This window comes from Sinocyclocheilus grahami, unplaced genomic scaffold (genome assembly GCF_001515645.1).
Source record: "Sinocyclocheilus grahami isolate Dianchi unplaced genomic scaffold, SAMN03320097.WGS_v1.1 scaffold913.1, whole genome shotgun sequence".
Classification (NCBI taxonomy): domain Eukaryota; kingdom Metazoa; phylum Chordata; class Actinopteri; order Cypriniformes; family Cyprinidae; genus Sinocyclocheilus; species Sinocyclocheilus grahami.
Window position 1 is genome coordinate 257875 of NW_015506092.1, and position 22845 is coordinate 280719.

The 22845-nt window shown below is 37.6% G+C and overlaps 1 protein-coding gene across 1 annotated transcript in view; it reads left to right on the forward strand.

Annotated features, from left to right (window-relative positions):
* LOC107564141 (low-density lipoprotein receptor-related protein 2-like) overlaps window positions 1-22845 on the forward strand; it is a 100508-nt gene that overhangs the window by 49716 nt on the left and 27947 nt on the right. Inside the window, exons 31-45 of the mRNA XM_016249151.1 lie at window positions 1064-1277; window positions 4487-4726; window positions 5361-5549; window positions 7364-8284; window positions 10245-10410; window positions 10503-10661; window positions 10982-11271; window positions 11597-11797; window positions 12169-12192; window positions 13043-13075; window positions 13187-13429; window positions 13583-13708; window positions 15678-15797; window positions 18548-18679; window positions 20931-21597. Coding sequence (XP_016104637.1) covers window positions 1064-1277; window positions 4487-4726; window positions 5361-5549; window positions 7364-8284; window positions 10245-10410; window positions 10503-10661; window positions 10982-11271; window positions 11597-11797; window positions 12169-12192; window positions 13043-13075; window positions 13187-13429; window positions 13583-13708; window positions 15678-15797; window positions 18548-18679; window positions 20931-21597 — 3725 coding nt within the window. The remainder of the gene's footprint in view (window positions 1-1063; window positions 1278-4486; window positions 4727-5360; window positions 5550-7363; window positions 8285-10244; window positions 10411-10502; window positions 10662-10981; window positions 11272-11596; window positions 11798-12168; window positions 12193-13042; window positions 13076-13186; window positions 13430-13582; window positions 13709-15677; window positions 15798-18547; window positions 18680-20930; window positions 21598-22845) is intronic.

The window sequence follows — 22845 nt, forward strand, 5'->3', positions numbered from 1 at the left end:
ATCTTCCAAGCTGTTTAATGGCAGTCAGCGGGTATTGCAGTTCATCAGTCCAAAAGAAGTCAAATAAAGTGCATCCATCCATAATAAAAAGTGCCTCACATGACTCCAGGGGGTGAACAAAGGCGTTCTGTATCGAATCGATGCGTTTTTGTAAGAAAAATATCCATATTCAAAACGTAATAATCACTCTAATCCAGCTTGCGCCAACAGTTGTACACGGAAGCAGCTCCGGGAGGATGGCGTAAGATGTCGGCATTGCGCATGTGCCGGTGAGTCTCGTGAAAACCAACGTTTGTTAACAGGAGCAAAGGAAGCAAAGTTTCCTTACTTTAGCAAAGGAAAACCAGTCTCCTCTTGGCTTATATCGAAATCCTCCGACACTCTTCTTTACAAATCCTCATTTTGTACTAATAAGTGACCATTGTTTTGTTTTGATCTCTCCCCTGCGCGCGTCACTTCTGAGCGGCGCATGCGCAGAGCTGACCTCATTGCGCTTCCGCGAGCGTCACTTCTGAGCGGCGCATGCGCAACGCTGAACTCATACGTCATCCGCCCGGAGCTGCTTCCGTGTACAACAGTGAGCGCAAGCTAGATTAAATTGATTATTACGTTTTAAATATAGATATTTTTCTTACAAAAACGCATCGATTCACTACAGGTGGCCTTTGTTCACCCCCCGGAGCCATGTGAGGCACTTTTTATTATGGATGGATGCGCTTTATTTAACTTCTTTTGGACTGATGCATGCAACACCCGCCGACTGCCATTAAACAGCTTGGAAGATCAAAGACAATTTTTAATATAACTCCGACTGGATTCATCTGAAAGAAGAAAGTCATATACACTTAGAATGCCTTGAGGGTGAGTAATTCATGGGCTAATTTAAATTTTTTGGTGAACTAACCCTTTAATGTAGTTGCATGCATTGATTAATTAAGGGATTGAATGAATAGTGATGAATTAATTGGCATATACAATATATAGGATTTTTTATTTTTTTGAAAGAAGTCTCTTTTGCTTACCAAGGCTGCATTTCAAAAATAACTGTTTTCTATTGTTTCAGATCGAGCGCGGCGATCCCGATGGATCAAACCGCATCACTATGGTGAATGGACTGTCCCATCCGTGGGGTGTGGCTGTATACGACTCCTACCTGTACTTCACAGATCGAGACTTTGAAGTGATTGAACGCGTCGACAAAGCCACGGGACTCAACCGGGTTGTAATGCGGGATAACGTGGCCGGTCTGAGAGTACTCAAAGTACACTACAGAGACTGTGAGTATAATAAAAACTGCTTATAACTACTTATAACATAATGGCTCTGTTCCAAAACCTAGTAAGCTTTCTTGTTGTCTATTACCTTCATAGGCTGCTTCCTACGGAGCCTCGCACATGGCATGCAGGAAAAAAATAGTAGGCTAAATTGTGTGCGCGATTTACTATTTCGTTCCCTTGATTTATAAATTGTGCACATGATTTACTAATTCGTTCCCTCGATTTGCTAAATTGTGCACACAATTTACTAATTCGTTCTCTCGATTTATAAATCGTGTGCACGATTTATGTATTTTTTCTTGCATGTCATGTGCGGGGCTCCGTAGCTTCCTTCTGAAATTGGATGAAAAAACGAAATTGGATGAAAAAACAATTATCAAAAAAATTAGATGAAAAAACAAGTCTCTAGATAGGCAGTAACTCAGTGCATCATACAAATAGCTCCTCCTACGCAAAGCACACAGAAGATGCACAATTGATTTCAATGGAGTTTGGTGTTAGCACGTTGCTAAGCTAACAACATGAACTCTAACTCTAACATGAAAAACTTCACATCACACACAAATATAGACATTTATCAAGCCATTATACAGCTTTATGCAGTGTTAGCATGCTGCTAAGCTAATGAACTCTAATAAACAACTCAAAAAAAAACTCTATGAACTCTAAAAAACATAAAACTACACATCACATCCTCATGTTGGGAAAAATAGGCAATTTTTTATTAATTTAAATTCAATTTAAAGTACTTTATTGGCATGATTTTTTTACATACAGTTTTGCCAAATATTATACAGAAAACAAGTAATGACAAGAAAAATGCATCTCACGGTGCCATTTTTGAGCATTCATCTCTGATTCATTCTGCGGTTGACGTAGGGTGGTCTTTTCTTGAAGTCGTCATAACCTTGATGGCCGTGTAGCAATTACCAGAGCGGGATGAATGACTTTCAATAGGATATCAGTTTACCAATTAGTTCCCCTCTGCCTCAGGGGGACACTCAGCTTTATGTGGAGAAGAATCAGTGTCCCTTTGTTCGGTGTTCATTGCACATGTTCATTCTCCAGGGCAGTGAACTCCGTCTATTGTATAAGTCCATCCAGTAAGATCTGGAAGTGCTAGCAAAGCAGAGTCCCAATATATCAGTACTGCTACACACTGATATGATGGCATGCAGGAAAAAAATAGTAGGCTAAATTGTGTGTGCGATTTACTATTTCGTTCCCTTGATTTATAAATTGTGCACATGATTTACTAATTCGTTCCCTCGATGTACTAAAACGTGCACACTATTTACTAATTCGTTCCCTCGATGAACTAAAACGTGCACACGATTACTATTTTGTTCCCTCGATTTATAAATTGTGCGCACGATTTACTAATTTGTTCCTTCGATTTGCTAAATCGGGTACACAAACTGATATCCTATTGAAAGTCATTCATCCCGCTCTGGTAATTGCTACACGGCCATCAAGGTTATGACGACTTCAAGAAAAGACCACCCTACGTCAACCGCAGAATGAATCAGAGATGAATGCTCAAAAATGGCACCGTGAGATGCATTTTTCTTGTCATTACTTGTTTTCTGTATAATATTTGGCAAAACTGTATGTAAAAAAATCATGCCAATAAAGTACTTTAAATTGAATTTAAATTAATAAAAAATTGCCTATTTTTCCCAACATGAGGATGTGATGTGTAGTTTTATGTTTTTTAGAGTTCATAGAGTTTTTTTTTGAGTTGTTTATTAGAGTTCATTAGCTTAGCAGCATGCTAACACTGCATAAAGCTGTATAATGGCTTGATAAATGTCTATATTTGTGTGTGATGTGAAGTTTTTCATGTTAGAGTTAGAGTTCATGTTGTTAGCTTAGCAACGTGCTAACACCAAACTCCATTGAAATCAATTGTGCATCTTCTGTGTGCTTTGCGTAGGAGGAGCTATTTGTATGATGCACTGAGTTACTGCCTATCTAGAGACTTGTTTTTTCATCTAATTTTTTTGATAATTGTTTTTTCATCCAATTTCGTTTTTTCATCCAATTTCAGAAGGAAGCTACGGAGCCCCGCACATGACATGCAAGAAAAAATACATAAATCGTGCACACGATTTATAAATCGAGAGAACGAATTAGTAAATTGTGTGCACAATTTAGCAAATCGAGGGAACGAATTAGTAATCGTGTGCACGATTTATGTATTTTTTCTTGCATGTCATGTGCGGGGCTCCGTAGCTTCCTTCTGAAATTGGATGAAAAAACGAAATTGGATGAAAAAACAATTATCAAAAAAATTAGATGAAAAAACAAGTCTCTAGATAGGCAGTAACTCAGTGCATCATACAAATAGCTCCTCCTACGCAAAGCACACAGAAGATGCACAATTGATTTCAATGGAGTTTGGTGTTAGCACGTTGCTAAGCTAACAACATGAACTCTAACTCTAACATGAAAAACTTCACATCACACACAAATATAGACATTTATCAAGCCATTATACAGCTTTATGCAGTGTTAGCATGCTGCTAAGCTAATGAACTCTAATAAACAACTCAAAAAAAAACTCTATGAACTCTAAAAAACATAAAACTACACATCACATCCTCATGTTGGGAAAAATAGGCAATTTTTTATTAATTTAAATTCAATTTAAAGTACTTTATTGGCATGATTTTTTTACATACAGTTTTGCCAAATATTATACAGAAAACAAGTAATGACAAGAAAAATGCATCTCACGGTGCCATTTTTGAGCATTCATCTCTGATTCATTCTGCGGTTGACGTAGGGTGGTCTTTTCTTGAAGTCGTCATAACCTTGATGGCCGTGTAGCAATTACCAGAGCGGGATGAATGACTTTCAATAGGATATCAGTTTACCAATTAGTTCCCCTCTGCCTCAGGGGGACACTCAGCTTTATGTGGAGAAGAATCAGTGTCCCTTTGTTCGGTGTTCATTGCACATGTTCATTCTCCAGGGCAGTGAACTCCGTCTATTGTATAAGTCCATCCAGTAAGATCTGGAAGTGCTAGCAAAGCAGAGTCCCAATATATCAGTACTGCTACACACTGATATGCACCAGGAATGTGTACACATTGCCAAAATAGATAGGTATGAGTCAGGATCATGTACTCTTATGGTTACCTATTTGCAGCATTATATATCTGTTTCTCATTCTCTTTATCTGCCGTCTGTCTGTCTATCTGTAGCCTCAGCAGGATCGTCTAACGGCTGCAGTAATAACGTGGGGACATGTGAGCAGTTGTGTCTGCCTCGTCCCGGTGGCCTGTTCAGCTGCGCCTGTGCGACTGGGTTCAAACTCAGTGCTGATAACAGAACCTGTTCTCCATACCAATCCTATGTGGTGATCTCTATGCTCACTGCCATCAAGGGCTTCAGTCTGGAGGAAGCGGATCACTCGGAGTCTATGGTGCCTGTAGCAGGCAGAGGTGGGTTTCAGTAGGACTGGGTGGTATAGAAAAAAAATTATTAAAAATACTATTCTATCAAATAGTATAATTTATTTAATTAATATAATATAGTATAATAATATATTATATCATTACAATATATTTATGTATTAAATATGTTTTATATTTTATATAGTAGTTTTTATTAAAGCTAAAAAATTATTACAATTAGAATAATGTATAATTTTTACATAAACTATATATAAAAATGACCATATGTATAAAAATTATATTTTTTTATAATTATATATATATATATATATATATATATATATATCTCCATTCACTATTGTAATGTAACCACATCTATCTATCTATCTATCTATCTATCTTTTATGTGATATTCTTCATACTATAAATAAAAAAAATTATTATTATTTTGTAATAAAAATAATAAATATTCTTATTTATTATTTAGAAAAAGTCATATATGTAATAAATACTATATAATTTTTTAGGATAAATTAGCAACTCATTTTTGTTACTAATATTTAAGTCAGAGACACTATTAAAGCTTTACAGCCAAATAAAAAGCACATTTGTTCACAATGTTGCTTTATTGTATATTGCTAGCATCATTTTGTATGCGTCTGTGTCTGTGTGTGTCCTGTAGGCCGCAATGCTCTTCATGTAGACGTGCACATGCCTTCCGGTTTCATTTACTGGTGTGACTTCAGCAGCACCGTGGCGTCTCAGAACGGAATCCGCCGGATCAAACCGGACGGATCTGGATTCCGCAGCATTGTCACCTCTGGAATCGGACGCAATGGCATACGAGGCATTGCTGTAGACTGGGCAGCAGGTGAGGGGTTTTATGTGGTAACTTTGGTTGACTCTGGTCATACAGTACAATTGTGACGATGTGATTGAAACAAACTTGTCCACATTCTAAAACTAGTGAAGTACTTCCAAAGGAATGTGAAGACTAATGCCAAGTACCTCAGATACACTGGACTCATGGAGTGTTACGTGAGGAATGTTCTAGAGCAGCTTTAGAAGTCAGAGTGGAGACAGTCTTAATGTAGGGACATTAACATGAACTCGCATCAGTATAAGCACAGACAGGTGGCGTTAGAGAAGATTAAAGGTTAACATATGACAGAAAAGAGGCTCAGTTGGTTCAGGCCTCAGTGAACCATAGCTTGTTAAACATACACTTTTGACCTGAATATGTGAATAAGCAAGGCTGCCAAATTTAACCTAATTTGCTTTGACAACATTAAAACAACATTATAGTTGTTTTATTCTCTCAATAAATCTTAATATATATATATATACACTACCACTTAAATGTCTCTTTTGCTCACCAGAATTGCATTAATTTACAGTAGAAATACAGAAAAATGTTAAATATTATTTTAATTTAAAACAACTGTTTTCTATTTAAATATATTTTAAAATAATTTTATAATTTACTAATAAATATAAATAACTAAACTATAAATTACTATGAAATAATGTATTCCTGTGATGCAAAGCTGCATTTTCAGTCTTCAGTGTCACGTGATCCTTCAGAAATCGTTCTAATATGCTGATTTGCTGCTCAAGAAACATTTCCTATTATTATCAATGTTGAAATCATTTGTACTGCTTAATATATTTGCAGAAACCATGATACATAGTTTTTTTCATTATTCTTTGATGAATAGAAAGTTCAGAAGAACAGTATTTGTTTGAAATCATTATAAATGTCTGTACGGCCCAATTGTAGGTAATAAAAGCATGAACAGCCATCTCTAGAGTTTTATGATTTAGGAAAGGTTTGATTTTTGACGACAGACGAAGTTGATCAAAACTAGAGCCTATTACAGAAGAAATGTGTTTGTCAAGGTTTAAAGGAACACTCCACTATTTTTGAAAATAGGCTCATTTTCCAACTCCCCTAGAGTTAAATATTTGAGTTTTACTGTTTTCGAACCCATTCAGCCGATCTCCGGGTCTGGCGGTAGCACTTTTAGCTGTAGCTTAGCGCAGATCATTGAATCTGATTAGACCGTTAGCATCTCGCTCAAAAATGACCAAAGAGTGCTAACAGTCTAATCAGATTCAATGATCTGCGCTAAGCTACAGCTAAAAGTGCTACCGCCAGACCCGGAGATCGGCTGAATGGATTTGAAAATGGTAAAAAATCAACTGTTTAACTGTTGGAAAATGAGCCTATTTTCAAAAATAGTGGAGTGTTCCTTTAAAGACTCATCTAGCAGAACGCCCAGGTTCCGTACGCTTAATGATAGTGATTTATTTATTTAAATATATATTTATAGTACTTTATATACTTTCTACTTAACCATGGCTAAAAAAAAAGGGCTTTGATCTTGCATGAAACAAAACAAACAAATTTGCTTATGTTTTGTTGCACATATTGTTCTTTTTTGTTCTTATTATTTGACTCTCTATGACAAGGTTCATAAAGGACTATAACTTGGCATGCCATCTTTGAAATGCAACTCTCATGATGCACTCACTTTCACTAATGGTGCAAGAGGCTGAAAAGTGTAGATATCCATCTAGTGCATATGTACATAGATAAACAAAGTGTTTGGTCCTTAATCTCTCAAAGCAACATTAAGTGTCCGGGTTTACCAAATATTGTGTCTCGTCTTTGTCTTTCCACAGGAAACCTCTATTTCACCAATGCCTTCTTGACTGAGACGTACATTGAAGTGATTCGACTCAATACCACGTTCCGTCGTGTTCTTCTCAAGACCCAAGTAGACATGCCTCGTCATATTGTGGTGGACCCCATGAACAGATACCTCTTCTGGGCCGACTATGGACAGACCCCCAAAATCGAGCGAGCTTTTCTAGATGGCTCCAACCGGACTGTGCTGGTTTCCTCAGGCATCGTCACCCCCAGAGGCCTGGCTTTGGACCACCGAGACGGATACATCTACTGGGTGGACGATTCCCTGGACATGATCGCACGAGTCCGGCCCGAGGGGGGCGAGACGGAGATCGTACGGTATGGGAGTCGCTATCCGACTCCGTATGGCATCACCGTGTTTGAGGGGACTGTAATCTGGGTGGACAGAAACCTAAAGAAAGTCTTCCAAACGAGCAAACAGCCAGGCGCGACCGACCAGCCGCTCGTGATCCGAGACAACATCAACATGCTGCGGGACGTCACGATCTACGACCGGAGAATGCAGCCAAGTTCAGCCCACGAGCTCCATAACAACCCCTGCTTGGAGTCTAGCGGCGGCTGCTCTCACTTCTGCTTCGCCATCCCAGGAACTCAGACGAGGAAGTGTTCGTGTGCCTTTGGGAATCTGGCTGCAGATAGCAGCAGTTGTGTGGTATCCCGGGATGACTACCTTATCTATACGACCGAAAGCACTGTACGATCTCTGCGGCTGGATCCAGAGGATCATTCTCTGCCCTTTCCCGTGGTTAATGTGCCCCGGACTTCGGTAGCCCTTGATTTCGACCGGTTGGATGGCAGGATCTATTTCACCCAGAGCTCGGGAGCGGGCCAGAGCAAGATTAGCTTCATTACTTTGGCTTCACCTGCCTCTCCTGCGACAGAGGTGGCCTCAGGTGAGCAGCTTATTTAAGCTCCTAATGCACCCTGACACTGCCGGTTTAACTAGAAAGTTCATTAAGGCAATCTTTGAATGTTGGCTTGACAAAGTATGTCGCATGACATTTACAGTGGTTAGTTTGCAGACTGGAGGTTAATTAGGCCTTATGTACCATGTAAGCAAACTTGTTCTTTTATTGTGAAATATAAAAAAAGTAATAAAGTGTGAGAGAAGTTATTTGTTTCTCAGGCAGACAATTCACATGTTTGTTAATGTCATTTTACGTTTGAGCAGAGCAAATGTTCAGTTCTGGAGTTATTTAGGATCATGTCTATTGTCTGAGAGTCACTGTAAAATTTGTGCAAAAAAAATGTGCAAAAGCTGTTTGAGAAGCCCTGATACGCCCTCAAAGTGTTGTAGATAATTATTTAAAATATAATATAATATAATACAACATAATGCAGTCAGTGCTGGGTAGTAACTGATTACATATAATCTGTATTATGTAATCAGATTCCAAAAATTAAGTACTTGTAATCATATTTATATTTATGTTTAAAATGTTCATAATCAGATTAGTCACTTTTTTATAGATTATGTATTATTCACACAATGGCAGTACAATTCATAATTTGATTTGCCTTAATTCTTCTTTTTTTTCTTTCTTGAAAATTTTCTTTCTAAAATTCTACCGCTTTCATACATTTGGAAAGTCTTCCAGCTTTTCATCAACTCCCAAACTACCTGTAGTTTATTCATGAACCCTAGTTTGGGTAACCCTGGCATAATGTAATGTTTTTTAGACTTCATGATGTTGATAACAAAGATTGGAATATATTTTCGGTCAAAAGTAGTCAATACATTACCTAATATGTGTAATCCAGTACGTTACAAACTATAATTTCCATAATGTAATTTGTAATCAGTAACAGACTACAATTTGTAAGTAATCTACCCAGCACTGAATATAATATAATATAATATAATATAATATAATATAATATAATATAATAAAAAACAATAAATCAAATGAAATCACCTTGAAGACTGGTCTGCATCATGCAACATGATTTTGGTATTTTATAGCAATATTCTGTATTTGAAAAGATGGGTTGCATAAGTATCTCCAGTTAGCCGCAACACTGCCTGATTGCTCAAGCACACCGATAAATACAGTTCAACAACCAAATATAATGATTAAAACTGCTGATAACCACATTAAATTAGAATTAAGCAAAAATTAGATTTAAAGGGATAGTTCACCTCATGTTGTTCCAAACCTGTATGAGTTTCTTTCTTCTGTTAAGCACAAAAAAAGATATTTTGAAGAATGTTGGTAACCAAACAATTGACAGTAGCCATTGACCTCCATAGTCATTTTTATAGAAGTCAATGGCTACCGTCAATTGTTTGGTTACCAACATTCTTCAAAATATCTTATTTTGTGTTCAAGAGACAAAAGAAACTCAAACAGGTTTGGAACAACCTGTAGGTGAGTAAATGCTGACTGAATTTTCATTTTTGGGTGAACTATATCTTTAATGTTGTATCTGTAATTATAATCCAGAAATATATGTATTTCTTCAAGCTGGCTTAACAAGGTCATTTCATACATTCATCGATATGTGGTTGCTAAGGTGTAGGTTGTTGCTAGGCAGTTTCTAGGTAAGTTCCTAAAATGTTCTGAATAGTTTCTAAGCAGTTGCTAGGCATTTACTGTGGTTGCTAGGACCTTGCTAGATGGTTGCTACTTTGTTATGGGTGGTTGCCAAGATGTTGCTAAGTGGTATCTAAGGCTTTACTAAGCATTTTCAGAAGTGTTCCAAATGGTTACCAGGTGATTCCTAAGGTGTTTCCGAGTAACTAAGGCTGTTGCTAGGCGATTATTAAAGTGTTCTGAGTGGTTGCTAGGCAGATTTCTGCTACTTGTAAAGTTTTAAAGCTATGTATTTTTGAACATTTTCTTCTCTGTGGAGATCTGGGAGCTCCTGATGGCATCGCCTATGACTGGATCAATAAGAGGATCTATTACAGTGACTATATTAACCAGAGCATCAGCTCCATGGCAGTGGATGGATCTCAGAGGACTGTTGTAGCACAGGTGCCCAGACCCAGAGCCATCATGCTGGATCCCTGTAGAGGGTGAGTCTCCCATTCAGTTAGACTGTGATTTAGATGTTTAATGAGGCATTTTATCATCTAATTTAAATGCATTTCTCTTCATATGCGGTCAGGTATATGTACTGGACAGACTGGGGAACCAACGCAAAGATAGAACGTGCAACTCTGGGAGGGAATTTCAGGACAGAGATCGTCAACACTAGCTTGGTTTGGCCAAATGGTCTGACGCTAGACTATGAGGATCAAAGGCTGTACTGGGCAGATGCCAGCTTGTAAGATCTCATCTTTTCATCTTTATATCTATATCTATATATGTATATCTATATAATATATAATATCTATAATTTTATTTAATTGTATAATTTACCTTTAATAATAAAATAATAATAATCTAATAATAAATTGAATTATTTAATAATTTATTAAAAATATATTAGAATATTTACTTATATAAGTTTAGCTATATTTAAAAATATATATTTTTCTATTTTTTTCATATCAGACACTTTTGATATTATTAATTAACAACACTTCATCTGCAATGTTTGGGCTACATAATTTTAAGAAAAGGTCTACTGTTCTCTCTATGCAGACAGAAGATTGAGAGATGCTCCCTCACCGGCACTAACCGTGAGGTCATCGTAAGCACCGCCATCTACCCGTTTGCAATGACAGTGTACGATCAGCATATCTACTGGACGGACTGGAACACACGCAGCATCTACCGTGCAAACAAGCACGATGGCTCCGACCAGAGAGTGATGCTACAGAACCTTCCATCACGGCCCATGGACATCCACGTGCTCTCCAACAGCAAACAGCAGCAGTGCAGCAGTCCCTGCGAACAATTCAATGGTGGATGCAGCCATATTTGCACTCCAGGTTGGTTTATATTTCAAAACAATAAGCTTTTGCAATACAATTTATGGCTTTTACAGCCAGTATCCTCCGAAACCAAAGCTCTTTTCCCAAATTAGTGACTAATTTCTGGGGGCGTGTTAGAACAAACTCTTAACGTGGCTGACTCTTAACCTTTATAAAGAATATCTCTTTGGATTTGAGACTTTAGTCTTTGCAACTTTACAGATCTTCTTTATGCACCAAGAGCTTGTAACACTCCAAAGAGAAAGGAAAACATGAAATTGCATCATATGATAAATTATGATGTTAAGAACTTTGTTTTAAAATACAACACTATTTCCTCCAGGTCCTCAGGGAGCAGAGTGTCAGTGTCCCTCTGAGGGCCGTTGGTATCTGGCCGACAACAAACATTGTATCCCTGACAATGGCACACGCTGTCAGTCGGGCCAGTTTACTTGCATGAATGGCCGCTGCATCCGCGCCCAGTGGAAATGCGACAACGACGATGACTGTGGGGACGGCAGTGATGAACTCGAGAGGGTCTGCGGTAAGATGCGTTGTTGCTTCCATGTTGTCCTAAATCAGAATAGCAACTTTATGTAAATGCAGTTTATTGATTCAGAATATATGCCAGTGGCTTCATATATGGTTTACCAAACATACACATGCAGTATGTATGAATTCATCCAAACTGACATTTTATGCACTTTCAAGGGTGAACTGAACATTGATATTTGTGCATGACCAAACTGCAAGCCTAATGTTAGCACTCAAATCTCTTGTTCCCACCACCCTCTGAGTGTTTCCGTTTGCTGGTGGATGAATTTTCCTCTCCTGCACTGCTGTGCACTCTTTCACTAACATGTTTCTTCTTGCTTTTATCTTACTTGCACAATCTGCTCAAATCTTTTCCTCCAGGATCCAAGAGTCATTTCGTTTTTGGTGTGTATTCTTGCTTACTTCTCTTCATGAGTAGATCTGTTCCAAAACCTAGTGTGCTGCCTACATAGGAAACAAGGCTATGCTGCCTTTTAAAACACCATCTTTTGGTCAAATTCTAAAGCAGTATCGCATGTATCCTTTGCAGATAATAATGGCATAATGCATTGTTTGCCACACTACCCAGCCAACAAAAAATATGTTCTTAGAACGTTTTGCCAATGTTCCCAGTGAGTTATGAATACATAATTTTTTGAATGTTCTCGGAATGTTCCAAGCATCCAATTTTTGAAATTGTTTTTTTTTTCATATCCGAATGTTAAGGGAACATTCTATTTTATGGTTTTGCAAACATTATGGGAATGTTATTTTTGAACGTTCCCTGGACGATCTGAAACACGTCAGATGAACATTCAACTAAAAATTTCAAAAAAAGTTCCATGTTTTTGTGCTCTTGTTTTTAGAACATTATTAGAGACCAGATAACTCTGAACGAACATTCTAATAATGTTACTGGAAGAATGTTTGTTCTGTTGTTTGTCCAAAAAGTTCTGAGAACATCCCCTGTTAGCTGGGTACATGCAAAAATCCATCAAAACAATTAATGTTGATTATAAGAATAATTATAATCCATTCAATACTGAATAACATTGATAAAAATCAAATTTTAGAGTATTGAACTGTTAGCTTAGCATGGTAAAAAAGATAATTTTAATGAAATAATTGTGAGTCACTAGACACCAAGGCAGCTTACTAGGATTTAGAACAAAGCCTTAGACTACATAAAGTTTAATAACCATCTATAAACACATACTAACCTCTTCCACAATGCACCACTCTCTCTCGCATGCAGTCCCACAAGCAGCAGCATTCATTTCACTCTCAGGTAAAATAAAATAGAGAGATAGAGGAGGTAGGCAGTGAGCTCTACTAGTTCCTGTTAATTCATTCAGCTCTTACTGCTCATGTCAAAATGAATCTTATTTGTGCATGGCAGCATTTCACACCTGCGAGCCCACAGTGTTCACATGTGGAAATGGCCGTTGTGTGCCATATCACTATCGCTGCGATCACTATAATGACTGCGGGGATAACAGCGACGAGACCGGCTGCCTGTTCCGGCCCTGTGACCCCAACACTGAGTTCGCCTGCAATAACGGTCGCTGCATTGCACGGGAATACGTCTGCAACGGAATAAACAATTGCTACGACAATGGGACCTCGGATGAGCAGAACTGTGGTAAGTGCATTTGCACGGTTACCAAAACAAGTTGCTAGGTTGTTTGTCAATTATAAACAGCCTACAGTTTATGAGCATTTATATAATACAAAATAGTTTTCATAAAATCATTTTAAGTGATCCATAATGGCTTCTTCTGGGTATAAAATGCAGCTGAGAGGACATGTCAGCCAGAGCACACCAAATGTCAGACCACCAACATCTGCATCCCACGCTCATACCTGTGTGATGGAGATAATGATTGCGGTGACAACAGCGACGAGAGCCCAACGCATTGTGGTGAGTTTCCCCGTCCCACCCTCTCCCTCGGTCCCGGTCGGTCTGGTTCATAAATTCAGCTTTAGTGAGTTCACTACTTTCATGAGTTAAGCTGCTCTTACATTTGTTTCTATGCTGCTGTGAATTAATGACTTAAAGGGATAGTTAACCCAAAAATTTTAATTCTGTCATTAATTACGAATTACCCTCATGTCGTTCCAAATCCGTCAGACCTCCGTTTGTCTTCGGAACACAAATTAAGATATTTTCGATGAAATCCGAGAGATTTCTGACCCTGCATAGACAGCAATGCAACTGACATTCAAGGCCCAGAAAGGTAGTCCTCAGTCTGGTCCCCATTGACTTGCATAGTGTTTTTTTTTCTCCATATTATAGAAGTCAAAGGGGACCAGCAACTGAAGGTGAACTATCCCATTAATATTAATTACATAATTATGAAAAAAGTAAGTTCTATTTTAGTTATTATCGTTAACTAAAACAACCTATTAAAAACATTTATGTTCACATAAAATTAAATTAAATTAAATGTTACCCTGGACCACAAAACCAGTCATAAGTGTCAATTTCTTGAAATTGAGCTTTATACATCATTCCATTGATCTATGGTTTGTTATGATAGGACAATATTTGGCCGAGATACAACTATTTGAAAATCTGGAATCTGAGGGTGCAAAAAAATAAAAATATTCAGAAAATTGGCTTTAAAGTTGTCCAAATTAAGTTCTTAGCAATGCATATTACTAATCAAAAATTAAGTGTTGATATATTTACAGTAGGAAATTTACAAAATATCTTCATGGAACATGGTTTTTACTTTATATCCTAATGATTTTTGGCATAAAAGAAAAATCAATAATTTTGACCCATACACTGTATTTTTGGCTATTGCTACAAATATACCCCAGCGACTTAAGACTGCTTTTGTGGTCCAGGGTCACAAATGATTATATGAAAATGTAAACTAAATGAAAATTAGAAATGTTATCTTGGCAACTAACTGACATTGTAACGTGCTGTTAAGGATAAGCGCACGGCAAAAGAGTATAATCCAAAGCAGAGTCTTTAATAGAGAATTCGCAAGGAAACGCTGGAGAACACAGGAGTCAACTAACACTACACAACATTAACCAAAATAGAACGCAAGACAAGGAAACTGAGGCAAATACAGGGCTTATATACACTGGAAACATAATCAGGCAGAACAGAAACAGGCGAGGGGCTAATTATTAAATAAGGGAACAAACTAGGGAACTCAGGAGGCAAATGGAGAATCAAATGAATAACCATGGAAATTAATACTGACAGACTAAACTCAGAAATAGAACAAAGTCAAACAGAACCGTGACAGAAATACTGTAAGTTGAAGCACTAAAATTAATTACTGGAAATTAATTAAATTAATTAAAAACTAAAACTAGATTTATTCATCATTTTGATGAAACTGAATTGATGGTGAAATTATTGATCAATAATTTAGATTATTCAATCAATAATTTTGAATAATTATTGATCAATATATTATAAAAAAAAACTGTAAAGGTATTTAAAAAAAAATTTGTTGACATAAAAGGTAGAAAAAAAACCATCAAATAAATAAATAAATTAACAGATAAATAAATATGTGATATAATTGTAAGAATGACAGAAATGTATAATAATAATATTTTAGTTGTTTGTTTCTCCTTTAGAGTGGAAATAGATGAGTAACTGTTTAACAGAGATAATTTCCTGTTGCTTTTTGAGCCAAAGTTGTTGCTCAACTTGCCCTTCCTGAAATTTCAGTTAAATTAGTGACCCATGTATGTGAGCGGGTCCATCTGGGCCATTTCTGGGTTTTCAGTTTGGTAAAAGTTTGGACCCCGTTCTCCTTAATGTTTATGACCCATGTCTGCCGTTTGAGGCTGACTGATTGATTTAACTCTCGTCTGTTGGTTTATCTCTGACCGAGCTTGTGTTCTTCACTCCTCAGCCACATCTACATGTTCCCAGAATGAGTTTCGCTGTTCGAGTGGACGCTGCATTCCTGGACACTGGTACTGTGATGGTGGTACAGACTGTAATGATGGTTCTGATGAGCCCATTACCTGTAGTAAGTACCACACATAACAATATACAGTTTCAAATTTTTAAAAAATAAATGTACACCAGTATATTTTCTCAAGTTATCTGGCGTTCATTCAGTATATGTTTGTTTGTTTATTTGTATAGCACATTTAAAAACAACTCATGCTGACCAAAATGCTTTCCAATAGAACAACATATAAAACAGAATAACCAGAACCAAGACAGCAAAAACATAAAAGCAACACTAAAACACAAGACCATCAAATATGCACCAACTAGCTCACCAAATAAGGTGGCAAGTAAGTGCCCTCTAAAAAGTGCTTTAAAATTACCTATTGACATCTAATTTCCAATGGGAGGTCATTCCAGAAGCAGGGTGCCGCAACCGAAAATGCACGGTCTCCTTTGGACTTTAAGCGGGATTTATGGACCTTTAATAGGAATTTTAATAGGCTAACCGGCGAACATATGTGAAGATGGTGTAATAGGCTTTATATTAGGCATTCTGTTTTAGCCTCATTTAACTTAAAAAAATTCTGCGCCATCCATAGCTTAATCTCATGATAACAAGACATCAGATCACCTAACTCATCACGATCACCTGCTTTCAGTGGAAGATAAAGTTGTGCATCATCTGCATAAAAATGGTATGCAACATTGTATTTTCGACAGATAGAACCGAGCGGAAGCATATATAAAGAAAACTAAATGGACCCCAAAATGTATCCCTGGGGAACCCCACAAAAAGAAGCTGTAGAATCAGAGAAGTAATTGCCCAACTGAACTACAGAACTTCTGTCATTTAAGTAAGAGCAGAACCATTTGAGAGCCTTTCCCCAAATGCCAACCCATTGCCTTAATCGATTTAAAAGGACGTTGTGATCAATCGTGTCAAATGCTGCCGAATCAAAATGGCACCCTTTCCTGAGTCGGCAGCGAGCATTAAGTCATTGTGTACTTATGTGTGAAAATTTTAATTTTGGACCTTGTTTGAATCACCTCACTGGGGAAACTATGAAAACACTGTGATGTGAGGATAAGGCTGTGTTTATCAAGGGAAACCGTTGGCCATGTTTTTGGGTGGTGAGTTAATGATGGGTAGCCTGGCACAGGCAAATTGGTGGGAAATGATGTCATCCCCCGTCCTTCATGTTACGCTCCACTGGTGATGCATGCAGTCAAAAAGAGGAAAGATAAGGCAAACATTGTGTACAAGAAATCGGTTCAGTTGGCAGAAACAGAATTAAAATGTAGTAATTCAGACCAGCATGTCTGTGGTAAAATGCCCTCACAAAAGAACAAAATCACTAAACAAATAGGTTTGATTTATGATGTTTAGACCCTTACATCAATAAGGTACAATAAGGTTTTGCTTTATAATTTTGTTTGCATCCATTAATTTAATACATACTTAAAATGAAAAAACAATTGATGCTCCCAAAAAAGTTTTGGGAATAGTGTATTATATTGGATATCATACACTATTGTTCAAAAGCTTGGGGTGAGTAAAATGTTTAAATATTTTTGAAAAAAGTCGCTTTTCCTCACCAAGGCTGCATTTATTTAATCAAATAAATATTTTAAACAGTAGTTTATTCCTGTGATGCAAAGCTGAATTTTCAGCATCATTACTCCAGTCTTCAGTGTCACATGATTCTTCAGAAATCATTCTAATATGCTGATTTGCTGCTCAAGAAACATTTCTTATTATTATCAATGTTAAAAACAGTTGTGCTGCTTCATATTATATGGCGGAAACTGTGATGCATAGTTTTCTCAGGATTCTTTGATAAGTAGAATGTTTAAAAGAACAGCATTTATTTGAAATGCAAATCTTTTATAACATTATAAATATCTTTTGTCACTTTTGATCAATTTATTGCGTCCTTGCCGAATAAAAGTATACACTCAACAAAGTATACATTCTACAAAATTGTAGAATTGCATTGTGTTAGATAATTGGTAGTGAAAATAGTGTTTTCTTTTTTGGTACATCCATTTTTTTAGATCACTTTTTTTTTTTTTACTGAATTTGGAATTTCAAACCAAAATGTTTTAAGCAGTTTTTCTTGTAAATATATTTTAATAAGTAATTTATAGGGATTTTTTAATGCTAAAAAGCTTTAAAGTCTAATATACCCATATCCTGTAGAAATAAACCATAGAAATAAAATATTATAACTACAGCACAAGCAAAATAATTTTTTGGGTGCAATATGATAAACTAGTAAGGTAACATAATACAAGAAACTAAGATAAAATGAGAAAGATTTGCTCTTCTGAATGACACTTCAGTGGTATCTGAAGTGTCTGTAACTGTCTGGTGTGTGTCTGTGATGCTAGCGGTCATTTCGGCTCTCTATTGTGTGTCACATTCCTCCAAAGTGACGTCCAGCAGAAAAGCCCTCACACACACACACACACACACACACCGGCCTTTCCTTTGACAATCGCTGCCCCCTCCTCTCACACACACAGCCCCATCCTCTCACTTTTGTCCCGTTAATCACAGCACCCCTCTGTGCCTTTTGTTCAAGCGGGACACTAGAGAGAGGAATGCTTATTCTCTCCCAGAATTCCTCTGCCTGTGGAATCCAAGCAGCAGCCCAGCCACGTTTCTGGCTGCTCAGGATGGGATTTAATGGTTAAATGGATTACGTAGGCCGCATGTTCCTCAGTTCCCTCTGAGATCTGAGTAAGACATGGCCCTCAGGCAGGTCGCTCTTCTGCTGCTTCTTGATCCGTGGCTCACTGCTGTGTGTTTGATCCCTACAGCCACCACGGTGAGGACCTGCAACTCCGACCAGTTCCGCTGCGATGACGGAAGGTGCATCGCTTCGTCCTGGATCTGCGATGGAGACAATGATTGCGGGGACATGAGCGATGAGGACGAGAGACACAACTGTGGTCAGTATTGCTTGGTCCAAACCCAAATTTGATTCCACCCCCATCACAGGTCTCATTTCATAATGTACGTTTGGTACAATGTGTGGTGCAGGACATTATAGTTAATTCATGTGTGTGATAGCAAAATAAAGTAAACTGTGACATATTATACCCAAAAATCTTCATAAAGTGGACTACCAGTAAAATTTATAAAGATTTGGGACCAAAAATTATTCAGACACTTTGACCTGACCATGTTTTGCTTAAGTGTTATCTGACATTATCAATATGAATTTGTTCTGTCACAGTTTAACAGTTTAACATAGTTCTTGTAATATTTTATTACCATTTTCTAAACTATAGCGAATAAACTGTGATAATGTGTGAAATGTTGAAGGTGTCTGAATAAATTTTGGTTTGACTGCATATACACACACACACAGACAGTAAATACAGTATATGTACATCCACACACACACACACACATATATATATATACATACATAGAGAGAGAGAGAGCAATTTATTGTTTTAATTTGAATGATTTTTACTTATTTAGTTTTTCATCCAATATTTATAATATTACTGTTAAGAAAAATATTTTTATTTTAGTTTTAGTTTACAATAATTCTGCTCTGACGTCTGAACACAAATTTCTAGTGTTAAAGTGCTCACACAACTTGTTTCATGTTCCATCCTTGACTTTTTGGCTATATTTAGTCTTGTATCATCTCTCTTCTCTAGTCCTTCCTCTCTGCACCGCTTCTCCTCCTCTCCCTCAGTCCATCAGTGAGGTAGTGTTGGTGGTTGGGTGTGGGATCTCTGTGTAAGGAGTCTGCATTCCTAATTTCTCCTGCCTCACCTCACTCACTGCTTTGTGCATGTGTTTAGCTGACTGCTCTCGCTGGATCAGCTCTCAGACTCTCTCTGTTCTCTCCAGAGGTTGCTCTTTCATAGCTGATCAGTAACTTAATGGAGCTCTCAATTGAACCATCACCTTCTTTATCTCCAAATTTAATTCCATAGGAGAAATCAAAATAGATACAAATGTGGTAATTGTTGACATACAGTAAGAGTGTAGAGCTGTAAATGGAATGTGGATAGCATAGTTTAGATAATGAGAAAATATTGATATACAGTGGGTACGGAAAGTATTCAGACCCCCTTAAATTTTTCACTCTTTGTTATATTGCAGCCATTTGCTAAAATCATTTAAGTTAATTTTTTTTCCTCATTAATGTACACACAGCACCCCATATTGACAGAAAAACACAGAATTGTTGACATTTATGCAGATTTATTAAAAAAGAAAATCTACCCTCCAGGATTCGAGTTTGACACCCCTGGTCTAGGGGATCTTGATATGTTGTGGTCTGTATTTTCACTTTGGTACTGTATTTTTCAAGTATTCTTGGACTTAATTGTGCTATACATGTATATTTGTGTCTCATTTTTATGTGTAAACATGTGCAATGCATGCAAATATTGGCAAAATACCCTCTTTACGACTAATTTATTTATAAATTTATTTAGATGTTTAATAAAAGTCATTTGCATCACTGAAGCTCAGTGAGTCAGATATCACCTAGAAGTAAAAAATTTTCATTTATAGAAATGTAAATGTGAACACTAGTGGAAAAACTGCTGTAGAAACATGTCAAATTATGCCCATAAAGTGTGGGGAAGGTGGTTTTTTTTTTTTTGTGATTTGAGTGAAAAATCAGGGTTATTATAGATAACTAAAACTAAAACCATTAAAAAAAAAACATTTTCTTACTTGAAATAAAATAAACTTCAAATTAAATATAAAATTAAATTAAAATAATTAAATTAAAATGAAATAAACTGACTATAAATTAAATATAATATAAAAAATGTAATTTTTTCCCCAATTTTCATTTAGTTTAACTTGATGTACTAAAATAACTGAAACTAAAACTGAAATATTAATATAGTCTAAAACAAAATACATATTTTTCAACAAAAAAAATAACAAAAACAACACAAAAAATACAACAAAATGATAACTATAAACTGTAACTAAAATGAAAAATGAAAACAGAATATATAAAAATAAAATAATATAAAAGATTTAAAAAAATAAAAGCTATAACAGTATCTCAATGATACTAAAATAACTCATAAATTGTATTACACATTTAAATATATTATATGACATTAAATATATTATTAACAGCTTTACAAAATACATAATTGTCCTGAATGTAAGATGCACAGAAATTCTAAATCATTGTCTGTTTTGTTGTCTCAGGCATCAATGAGTGCACAGACCCGTCCATGCACCACTGCGACCACAACTGCACCGACACGCCCACCAGCTTCATCTGCACCTGTCGCCATGGTTACCGCCTCATGTCCGACAACAAAACCTGCGACGATGTGGACGAGTGCTCGGTTACGCCCAGCGTGTGCAGCCAGGTGTGCGAGAACACCATGGGCTCGTACGTGTGCAAGTGTGCTCCAGGCTTCCTCCGCGAACCCGATGGACGCAGCTGCAGGCAAAACAGCAACATCACCCCCTACCTGATCTTCAGCAACCGCTACTATCTGCGCAATCTGTCGACGGACGGCGAGGCCTACTCGCTCATTCTGCAGGGCCTCACCAGCGTGGTGGCGCTGGACTTCGATCGGGTGGACAAACGCTTGTACTGGATCGACGTGAGCCGGAGGGTGTTGGAGCGGATGTTCTTTAACGGGACGGGACGAGAGGTGGTGGTCAACGGGATTTTACATGGCGAGGGCCTGGCGGTGGACTGGGTCGGGAGGAAGCTGTACTGGGTCGACAGCTTTCTCGACTGCATGAAGGTGTCGGAGCTGGATGGCCGGTTTGTGAGGAAGTTAGCAGAACACTGTGTGGATGCTAATAACACATACTGCTTCGAGAATCCCAGAGCCATCGCTCTGCATCCAAAGCTTGGGTGAGTTTACCAGTGATGGAAGTCATTTTCAGACCCATAAGTTGGTGGGCATTTGCACAGTGCACAGTCTAAGCAGTGTCACCTGCATACACTCTCCGAAAAAACGTACAAAAGCTGTCACTGGGGTGGTACCTTTTCAGAAGGTACACTTTTGTAGCTTATTTACCCCTAAAGGGTGCATATAAGTACCTAAAAGGTACATATTAGTACCAAAATGGTACGTTTGTACCTTTTTTTAAAGTACTGCCCCAGTGACAGCTTTTGTGGCTTTTTTAATAAATTTGTAGTTGCCAATTGGTGGGTCTGTTTGGATCATGAAAAAAACAATGGTAAATGCAAACAATGAAATATAACCAACTATAAAACCATGTGTAGAATGGGATAGCAACATAAATTGGCTTAAACGTTTTTGAAAAGGAGGAGAACTCATAGTTTACATTTACATTTTACATTTAGTCATTTAGCAGACGCTTTTATCCAAAACGACTTAGACATTGTTCAAATAAGTACAAGCTAGAAAGAGAAGGAATAAATAAAGAGAGAGATACTTTTTTTTTATTTATTTTTTTTTTTTTTTATGATGAAGTCAAGTAGCTTCGAAAGAGATGAGTTGTCAGCTGTCGCTTGAAAATTGTCAGGGATTCAGCATTCCGGATAGGGGTGGGAAGATCGTTCCACCAGCCAGGAGTGGTGAACGAGAATGTTCTGGAAAGTGATTTTGAGCCTCTCTGTGATGGCACCACGAGGCGTTGCTCACTAGCGGATCTCAGACTTCTGAAGGGGATGTAAATTCGTAGTAGTGAGTGGAAGTAGGCGGGTGCTGAGCCTGTGGCTGTTCTATATGCAAGCATCAATGTCTTGAACTTGATTCGGGCCGCAACCGGTAGCCAGTGCAAGGAGATAAAGAGAGGTGTAACATGGGCTCTTTTGGGCTCGTTGAAGACCAGTCGTGCCGCTGCATTCTGAATCATTTGTAGAGGTTTGATTGTGCTTGATGGGAGTCCAGCCAGAAGAGCATTGCAGTAGTCCAGCCTAGAGATGACAAGGGCCTGGACAAGAAGTTGTGCAGCATGCTCCGTTAGAAAGGACCTGATTAGAAAGGTCCATCTCTAGCTCTGAGTGTTAGCGGCCTTGCGTTAGCTCTGAGTGTTTAGCCGTCCATCGTTAGCTCTGAGTGTTTAGCCGTCCATCGTTAGCTCTGAGTGTTTAGCCGTCCATCGTTAGCTCTGAGTGTTTAGCCGTCCATCG